The sequence below is a fragment of the Thermobia domestica genome, chromosome 7 (genome assembly GCF_964235325.1).
Source record: "Thermobia domestica chromosome 7, izTheDome1.hap1.1, whole genome shotgun sequence".
NCBI classification, from domain to species: domain Eukaryota; kingdom Metazoa; phylum Arthropoda; class Insecta; order Zygentoma; family Lepismatidae; genus Thermobia; species Thermobia domestica.
The window spans coordinates 192713493-192724538 of NC_137460.1; the positions used below are offsets into that span (position 1 = coordinate 192713493).

The following is an 11046-nucleotide window of genomic DNA, read 5'->3' on the forward strand; positions in this document are numbered from 1 at the left end:
ACCACCAAAACTTATGTAAGCATATTCTAATCTCAATAACTGTCATTGAGTTTTTTCTTTCATTTGCACTTGGATATTTTCAATCATTTATGAAACTTACTGTGATACCTAGTCTCTAATAAGCTTTGAGTGTGATACCGAAAATTAAGTTGTTTGTTAATAAATGTATGTCTTTGGAGATACGGACAAGATCATTTAAAAGTTCGAAAACCATCTTATACCAACTGAAGTTAGTATTAAGAAAGTAATTGTGTTGTTGATTGTTTCTTTCTGCTGCTCTTCTATCCGTGCTGTATCCTCCATAGTTGAGATCTTGGTTTCTTAGAAGTAACTTTAACATTAGTCTTAAACAAATTTCCGTTGCGCATATAACCATTTTCTCGGCTTTTGTCCGAATTGCTAGAATTTTTTTATTCTCCGGAGTAGTCTAGGAATGAGTTTTGGCGGAGAGTAACAGGTTGCTTGTTCCGAGGAACTGTTTCCTAGACTGCTCTAATGAATCGTCCTTGGGAAATGATTCCTAAGCTGCTTCGGGAAACGGGTCAGATGAATCGGTTGTAGTCACTCTCCGAATCAAAGTAAAGATTTGCCGATACTGCTGCCAACGTACGGAATCGATCGTGTGGGCAAAGCATTTAGGGACCACACTGAAGATCAAATGACTAAGGAACACCGCAAATGACTTCCATAAGGAATGTAATTCTTGCGACTTACTCATGTTGATTTTGCATTTCTCCAATGTTACTTAACAAAAACGTTCGGAATGGGGCTGTTATCTGTACGGATGTATATGTTGCAGAACGTGTCCCCATTTTCTGGACCAGACCATCCACTAGCTCCTGTGATGATGCACCACACTCACATAAGACCCACCGTGTTCATCCAGAGTTCATGATGTTGAGCTCCAATGTTGAAGCGTGTCCAAGTTTAATGGAATTGACATGTGAAAAGTAAACAAGCCATTTCAAAAGAAGATTTGTTCCAGGTAGTTACCCACTATGCATAATTATTGGCATAATTATTGATTAAGGAGAACTTGGGATCATATGCACCAAGGAAAAATGTATAGTTGCATGGGATCATCTTAATAGCTATGCTACACCCAAACATCCTCTGCATGAACAAATATAGGAGTGTCTCGGTCCTGATCCCAAACAGAAACGCATACATTGTGTGTCACATACTATAACAAACTGATATCGTAATTGAAGGGCATCCATTCCATTGTTTTCAAATTTTCTTATGGTTGGCTATACACCATGCTAATCAATCCCGCTGACGTTTGACCATTGTTAACGAACACCTCTACTTTGGCACTTTGCGTATTGTGATACCCCAGGTATTTTTGATACACCATTTCCCGTGATATATTGATCAGAGATCTGACTGGACATCACTTGGCATTTAATCCTAGATAGAAGTCCTCTCGCTAGGATGGTACGTAAATGAGCTGTTCCGTATTACTAGAATATTTAGACCTTCCTGTAGTTCTGTGTACAGTCTAAAATTGTGCAACAAGCTTCATTAATCCCTACACCCACAGTTGACTTTTTCCAGATTCTAATATTACCAGCTACGCATCATGACACAAACAACTTCGATTAATGCACAGATGTACTCTTTGTGTCATCCTCTATGCTTACTATGCATTCGATGTATATCTAACCATGCTATATCGAATTATGCGGTATCTAATGCTTCACTACCAAACTGATTTTATGTATATTAGCCTCCGATGTAAAGGGCACTTGTGTAACTCACGTGGTTAAAATGTGTGGTATTTGTATAAAGTACTCTGAACTATAGTGTTTCTGAATTCAACAAAAAGGAAAACCCTTAACATCTGCATATGAGTATATTTGAATTTATTCTAGACTTTTATAATTGTATTTGACAAGTTTATAAATGCTTACATGTAGAAAACCATCTAAATTTTAATCATTTACCGTTGTGTCTAATATGTAAGTTCTGTGCTTAAGAAATATGTTGCGCTCAAATTATGTTGAGCTCTTTGTTTTAATAGTACGATAAATTCTGTTACACTTTTGTTTGATATTCATGTAATGTTTTCTGTTTTTCAGTTTTTATTACGTTATTATATACCTTTGTTTTTGTCAGATAGATGGCAATGTTGGTCATGTCTAACATGAACTACTTAATGTAGTACCTTCCGTGTGCTCGTTTTATATACTTTTATCTGTAGTGTTTAATATACATTTAACTATAGCAATCAAGTTAACACGCCAGTATTCATCTTGTGAATATTTCAAAAGCAGAAATTAGTTTTATATGCATTTGTAGAAGTGGTGAAGATACTTGTAATTTTGTGCAGTTTAAATACAAATTTCTTCACAGCTTTATTCACTTATTATCAATCAGCATCTGTGGAAAATAAAACAATATTTTCTGTACAAGCAGGGAATGGTTTTCCAACAAGTTCCTTAAACAATAGTAAATGGTATTTTCTTAACTAGTTTAAAGTACAGATGCAATAACTGTAAATACAATCCTTCTGTAATAATTCGTAATGTCAAGCTTTGACATCGAACTGTGAAGATATGTTTATTTAGACACATGACAAGATATTTTATTTTGAACTATGGGACATTTTATTTTAAATCATTACAGTGAAAAGGATAATCATTCATTTAATGTCAAATTACTTTTTCGATTTTTTTTCTAAAGTTCATTTGCCTTTCCTACTAGGAAGTCTTATTACTGTCTGTCATTTCTTTCTTACACTTGTAATTTCTCAATTAATAAAAACAACAGATTGTTTCCCCGTCCGCATACCTACTATCACCTTAGCTTGGTTAATCTACGAGCACGCACTTTTTCATCAAGACGGAAAACATAGTTAACGACCGAGGATATGAACCTGGAAGTGACGCTAAACAAAAACGATTGAAATATTTTTGTAAGGGGCAGTCGACATGGAATTAGAGACGAATTAAGATGTAGACCGCAAACTTCATTTTCAAACGTGCGACTAATTTAGCCTTGCTCTGTCCCAAAGAGCACCTTTGTTTCAGCTAACGTTACATAGCTGCTAACGACGATGAATTGTTTTCTGAAAAGAAGTTTAGACTCTGACTGAACTTGCGGTCCTCGTAAAATTGGTTTTCCTGTCCAGGTTTCGCTAACTCTTAACCTTCGATTACTTGGACGACCAGCCGCCAGATAGAGAGATAGACGGACGTTGGCCCACTGGAAGAATCGTCAAGAAGGCAACATCCAGATCTACAAGTAAGTGCAAGTAGGCTAACCTGTCCTCAAAGTTGCTCCCTTCTCACCCCTCTCATCCCCTTTAACTTCACAGTCTGTTGTTTGCATATGTTTGATTTTATTTAAATGCAACCCAGGTTAGATCCCGTACCTTACATTCTGTCGAGCTCAATGTATACGAAATCCTGAGCAACTTTTCGGTTCTGACATCCCCAATTACGTTATTTATAAGCGCATTATCTGAGTTCTCAGACCGACAAGGGGCGACTGCGAAGAACAATAGGAATCTTCATGTTTGACATCTGGAATGATTCTCACCAGTACCAGTCATCAAGATAAATTACTATTGCCTTTACAATTAATGGGTGAAGCTGGCAATATTGTTTTTACTAATTCGGCGAACCATTGCTAAAGTAGAATACAAGTTCACACAATGCTAGCAATAAATGTTGAAATGGAAACCTACCGTTGATATTGTCTAGGTATCTAGCAAAACCTGTTCCGAACAGATTATCCATTATTGGGATTTGAAGATTTTGCTTCTGTTTACAAGCACTTTTCCTCTTAATTATGGTAGAATACATAACTACATTATGTAAAAATTAATTTATGTAAGTTAAGATATGACGTATTTAGGTATGTTAAATGTCACATATACAAGCCATCCTGACTTTTGGAATATTATCTTAAGCTCATATGGAATATGTAGCTTGTGCCTTTGTATTTGTTCTGCTGAATTGCTTTTCCGTGGTGAAAATGCATGTCAATGAAAGAAATATTCTTGATGATTTTTCCACCTAACGCTGAACATTTATTTACATTTGTCTTGCTAACTTGTTCAGGAACTTTACATAAAATATGAGCAAAAACGTGTAAAACGCAAGGTATCAATTATAACTATCTGGAGATTTGCCACTGTGCATTATTTAGAGAGAATGAATTATGTTGTTCAATAATTAATTATAATAGAATGTCTGTGGCAAGTGCAGCCTAAATTTTGTTTTTCGTTTTCTGTGACTTAGTGCTTGATGCTGTATGATTACAAACACTCTATCTATGCGAAAATACTCACCCACATAACAGAAGCTATGTTTCAATGTATCGGGATTGTAGATTCTGAACATATTCTGACTTTACACTTGTTATTACGATCTCCAAACTAACCCTGATAACTTTTTCTGTGGGAATATGCAAGGTTTTCTTGGATGGCAATTTTATTTTGAAGGGGCTTGGCATATGAAAGAACACATACTCAAAATTTGAACGCACAGGTACTTCACGAATGAATATGCAGGATTTAGAAAAATGGGTGATACTAATATTCCAGGAAGCAGAAAGAATTTTGTAAACGACCCTGAAAGAGAATGAATGTGAAAGTACAACGTGCATTGCAATTTGCGAATAACAAAAAGATAATTGATCTTAATCATGGAATGCGGATTCAATAACAAAAGAGCAAATATGGTAAACTTTATGGACATTTTTCCTATCAAAGCGATATGTTATAAGTAGTGCTCTCAAACGGGTCGGGTCAGGTCAGCTCGGGTCGGGTTGTCGGGTCAGGCTACTCGGGTCGGGTTGTAACGTCGGGTCAGTCGAGTCAGCTCGGGTCGGGTTATTCGGGTCAGCTCGGGTCGGGGTCAGTCGGGTCAATTCGCTTTGGTCAACTGAGTTTAGGTTGAACTTAAACTCGGCTGGAATCGAAACTGCTGTTTTTCACTAGCTGCCTAATTAAAAATAGCAATTTTCAATTGATTTTATAGAAACCATAAATATATTTTGAACACTTATAGCTAGTGTTTTTATGGTAAATGCTTATTCTTGTACTTGTGTGTACTTTAATTTTTAAATGTGGAAGATTGATTTTACCAATCAACTGTAATATTAATATCTACGCCAATATGGAGTCTGGATTTAGAACAAAACTAGAAGTTGTTTAAGAAAGGCTAAAAGAAAGATTGGATATAGACGACCAAGCCCAAGCGGGGCCGCGGTGGCGCAGTAGTAGAGAATTTATCTCTGGTGCGTGGTGTCCATGGTTCGATCCCAGCTTGTGCTAAGTGCTCTTTAAGATGGAGAAACGCCGTGTAGTGGGTTTTCTCAGAGTTCTCCTGTTTCCTCCCACTTTCCTCATTCCATCATTCCATTCATTTCTCATGATCACCATCTCCCTTAACCTCGGCGCAGAATCGAGGGACCTTAAACTGAATATTTCATTTCATTTCACCAAGCCCAAGAACATCGATACCAGAACAAAAAAGATTGTATATGCAAGACGAAGTGCATAGTAATCTTGCTCTTGGCCTTGTTTTGGTGATCACCAAGTAACGATGAGCATTTTTTTTTTTTTTTTGCTTTCCGTATAGTATGAAAGACCATGATCAAAATCACACTTGGTCTTCATTTGTACCGATGAGGCGAGCATTTTTGTCTCTTGTATAGCATGACAGACCACAAAGACTACGAAACGCAGGACCAAGACTTGACTGTGCAAGACAAAGAATAAGACGCAGTATTGATGACCAATACCCAGGGTGCGAATTGTTTGAATTTCATTTGTTGGGCTGAAAGTGATGAAATAAAATTAGTACTTTATAATTAATTATCATCTGTATTTATAAATTTTAAATTACAAAATTCATATTATGTATCTTCTTACTTGCAACTATATATACTGTAAAATACGTTTTAATAATCGAGAAAGAAAAATCAAAGTGGAGCGGGTCCAGGAATCATAAGAACCTATTTTGGAATGAAAGTTGAAGGGTTAGAAAAAATCAGAGGTGTGCTCCCGTTTCCTCAACCCTTATCATTGTAGTTAAACGAGTTACTTTTGTCTCCGCCAAGAGACTTTTGCTACTGCCGTCCGAGTAGGTGGGAACACTGACCTTGAAGAAAAACTTCGTCACATAGAACTAAAACAAGAAAAAAATTCTCCCAGGTCGGACATTGCTATCAGTTATAAAAAGGAATAACCAAACCTCAAAAGTGCCAGATATTCCCTAAGATGCATATACAAGTCCTCCGTTTGATCTAGCTAGTGGTTAACGTGTAAGACTTCGGTACACGTGGTCCGGGTTTAATTCCCAATGATAGTGCATTTTACCGTTCACCCAGTGTCGTGACGTAGTGCTTTCAAACGGGTCGGGTTGTCTGGTCGGGTCAGTCAATTCGGGTCACTTGCGGGTCGGTCGGTCTCCAACTCGACCCGACCCGACCCGTTGACAGCACTAGTTATAAGCCATGAATGTGAGGAAGAGTTAATTGGTAAGGTAATAAACTTTAAGACATCGATCACCATTGGCATAATACTAGTGTATGTTACTAGAAATATTTCTTAATAATAAAACATTACTTTTAACTCTCCGAGATTTGTTTTCTTATCAAATGCGTTCGAACTTCTAAGTAAATTATAGTTTTGTCACAAACTAATTTACAATCATTAAAAAGAAAACTTTTATATCATATATTTATAATATCTAGCAGAACCTGTTCTAGCAAAAGCAGATACAGAGACGTACGTATTAGTATAAATAAAAATCTGTAATACGTCAATGAGTCACGCGACAAACTCTAAATTGTGATCGTAAAGAAATAGCACATACGATATTATGTAAAATATTCTGTATCATTGTTATGGTACATTATCACCAGTTTATTGTTGTGTGACATAACAGTTAAATATCACGTAACAACGACCAAAGTAGATAGCAAAGTATTAACTTGAAATGTAAAGATGCGACATGATGAAAATACAGAACAACGTTTTAGGGACAAATAGTAAGGAACTAACGAGGCAATTGATGATCAATTTTTAACTAACTTAATGAAATTTTATTTCTTGACAAATTCATGGTTGATAGAGATTGCTCACTCTATCTCGCCAAGTTCTAATAGATAAATTGTGGGTATCATCATTGTTGCAATTTATCCTCTGTTGTAATGCATCTTGATGTGCAGCATGATAGTTTTGAATACTAGTACTCCACAGGTGCGGAATGAACTGATACACATTTTCTGTTCTTCTAATTTCGAGATTGTTTTATTTTAATTATTACTTATAACGTAGAATTCATAATGTAAATCAAAGACATGCAACAACATTTCTTAATGGCGTCACTGAACTATCCTCGAATAAGACAAGGCCGTGTTCGGCGAAGCGTAATTGAATGCAGTGTGTTGTAAGATTCTTGCTAGATCGTAAAATGGGTAATCTAGAGGAATAATGACTGTGTTAAAACTTGACCTGGAGTTGAAAAAGCAGGTAGAGACGCACGTATTAGTATAACTAACAATCTGCGATACGTCAATGAGTCACGCGACAAACTCTCAGTGGTTTTCAGGTTTCCAATATGAAGGAATATCCACATCCTAGTCCTCCTTTCCTTATTGGTTTGAGGAGAAATGTGCGTAGGTTTGCAACTTTCCAAGACAGAATGTTGATTGACTGTTCATGACACTGGGCGGAAGTTAAACATTTCCATTTGATTGTATGGTTCATCTTACACGAATACTTAGTGTACAAAGCGTATTCAGGGTTTTCACAGAACTAGAAAGGCACCCATCAGTAGAACGAATATACGAATTTCAGGATAATAGGAAATAAATGAACATGTTTATAGCTCTTTAAGTGCTGTTTTGTTACCTTGCTGTTCGATTGCTTTCCCTTGTTTGCCACGCGACGCTACATCACTCAGTGAGGTTACCAGGAGCCTGGATGTGTTAAAGTAGATTTTGGGCGTCGTTGAATCATTACTGGCCCTTTCTTGGCCTATCTTAAGATACTTGGATTTTAAGAGCTATAGTCACCTTTATTGGCGCACAACTTATACGATTTCTTCCATAGAGATGCTAGGTTATATTTATAGACTACTCTCTTACTTTATTCTGGTTACTGTCACTCCTTCCTTGGCTCCATTGATTTTTATGTCTTGCCTGGAAATACAGGTTTCGTTATTTTGTTACATAGCATGGAGGAGAGGTATGTAATATGACCAGAAGAGGGGTCAATGAGTGTCAAAATAGGCAAAATTAACCTAGACATTCTATCATATTAAAAGAGGGTATGTAGTGACCTAAAAAATTGGTCTATGCTGCTCAAGATCAATGGGATCAAGGTACACCAAAGGAGGTCTACGAAGGAATTAGCAACACCTAAAAGCATTTTACACACTAATCCAAAATCATGCTACCTCTCATTGAGTGACATCACGTCACATGACAACCTGAAGTAAGCCATTGAAGAGCATGATGCATGAAAGTAGCGTAATAGATTATAAAAATGTTGACTTATATTCTGTTCTTTATGAAGTATGTTCCTTCTACTCCATGTTACCATTAACAAGGAACTAGTCAACATTAGTCAACGATTCGACATTATTGGCCAATATCATCACAGAAAATGAAACATATGTTTACATGTGCGGCACTAATATAAAGGTAATGTCATTGCATTGGAAGTCACCTTGATTTAAAAGATCCAAACAGGCTAGATTATTCCGACATAAGGGTGAAAATGTTACTATTTGTGATTTTTGACTTGTTCAAAATCTTGCGTTACTATTTCTTGTAAGTATTCAAATTGCCAAGTCTACAAAACTGTGTTACAATGTTTACGCGGGTACATTCTTTTGTAAGCACGCAGAAAAGTTGGTACTGAACATTGGTTTACACTATAACAATACTCTATGTAACACTTCAGGAATTGTATCATACTTTCTGACCAAAAAAAAATGCAGACCCCGTACCTCGCAGCATGTAGATTCATAATACGTTCTTCTCCTTCCTACACTGAGATGCACCTTAAAATGGAAATGATTTGACACACTCCAGGACATTCAGGATAACACGACATTCAAAAATTGGCGTTCAAAGACTACTTCGAACGGTCGCATTAATATTGGAATCTTTGAATAGGTGCAACGAGAAAGTACTTTGAAATAAAAAAAGAACGAATAAGTGGAAAGATGTCTCTAGGTTGTTTCACAGCGGTTCGGAAATCAAAGGCACCCATGTGTAATATAAAATATTCTAATAAAACTAGTATTGGTATTGTGATTAATTTACTGTAATTCAAGATTGTCCAAATAAAACTAAAATTTACCAATTCATTTTATTTTTTTAATTTTTTATTTATATATTGAGACTTTCATACCTATATTTAGTTTGTAATTCAACTGATTAAATAATAATAAATTTACATGTTTCAGCACGCTTTCTTCTCAGCATATGATGTTCCAATTAAAGAAGGTGTTGTAGGAGCTCATACATATTCCCAAACAGAAACGTACTCCAAAAAGTTATTGTCGATGTATGAAATAACTGAAGAAGTAACAGATGTGGAATTGAAACAACTTCCAATCAAGTCCAGAAGATGCCGGTTTGCAACTGAAAATGAGGACATGTGGGCTTTCCCGTATTACAGTTACACAGCTTGCATTGCACAGTGCATTATGGAGGAACAGAATAACCACTGTAACTGTACTAATTACGATACTCTGCAGAGACCTGGTAACGTTGAAAGTGTTATGAAATCATAATTTTATAGAGTTACTAACAAAAGATAACAACTCTCCCATTAGTATGATGTCAATTAGCCCCTACTTTACCTCTTGAAATTTGAAAGCGGGTTTCAATATCTAACCTGGTTTTTACAAATACCGTTGTTGTTATGGTTTACTAGTTGGAATATTTTAGCAGTTGGAAGCAATTTCGCCTATTTCATATAAAATTTATAATAAGGAGGACGGCTACTATCGCCACTTTCCCAGATTATGAAGGAGTTGACTCTTTAGTTGTTAATGATAGTTTGAATGTAGTTTCTTTAAACTAATGACGGATAAAATCATGTTAAGATCTTGGTTAAGAAATATATATCTCCTGACATGGCCTTTTCAATTGGATGGATTGAGATTTAATGTTCCTCCCAGCATCAAAACTATATGAGACGAGACTGTACAGCTTAATGTGGTATATAAATTACAAGTGTTCCTGTCAGAAATCGGATCATCTCCCGTACTCCAGGCGTCTTTGGTGCCTAAATTTTTCAACTTGTTCTTAGTTAAACCTTAAAATTTTTACCCCATTGTTCCGTTAAGAAATACATGAGACCATCTGTTCTGTGATTAATGCTGTAATCATTAAAATCCTCCCACATTAGATTTATCTCAAAATTGTTTATCGTTTTGATTTCGTTTTTCTGACAGTGCGGTTATCACATTTCAGTTAAGAGAATTTGAAACAACCATTTACTAGTGTTTAAAATTCACCCATCTGTAACGTATATTTGTTGTTAGAGGTGGACTATTTTCTATGTTATAGACATAAATAATTACCAAACATTAGAAGTTCAAAGCTAAAAGTAGACCATAGTAAGATTTAGTGCCTACTATTACAAAAAAAAAAAAACTAGTAATGTATTACTTTTAAAGCAATGTTTCGTATAGAACTTTTATTTCATTTTGCAATTAATGAAAAATACTTTTTATCCTCAAAATGAATGAGATGTTTATTGTTTTCTGACGATGAAGATTAATTTAGCTTTACTCTGTGTTGTAACGCATTTAGGATAATATACTTGTTTTTCTTTGATACAAATGTGTGTGGTAGAAACGGATAAAAGTATTTAGTGATCTTTGAGTACGGATAAATGTATCAGATTTTATTTAGTATTTGTTAATACAATTGTAAGCTAAACTTTTATACATCTAAAATGGTCAGACTCAATGTGGAAAATAGGCATTTATAATTCAGATGTGCACAATAGATAAATTCACACTTATAATTCAAAAGATAGACAATCAAACATGTAGTAAAATTAAA

General features: G+C 35.6%; 1 protein-coding gene across 1 annotated transcript in view; it reads left to right on the forward strand.

Moving 5' to 3' along the window:
* The window catches only part of LOC145689454 (uncharacterized), a 32938-nt gene extending 23174 nt beyond the window's left edge, over window positions 1-9764 (forward strand). The window contains exon 4 of the mRNA XM_081763615.1: window positions 9435-9764. Within this exon, the coding sequence (XP_081619741.1) occupies window positions 9435-9764 (330 nt within the window). The remainder of the gene's footprint in view (window positions 1-9434) is intronic.
* Window positions 9765-11046: the final 1282 nt, after the last annotated feature.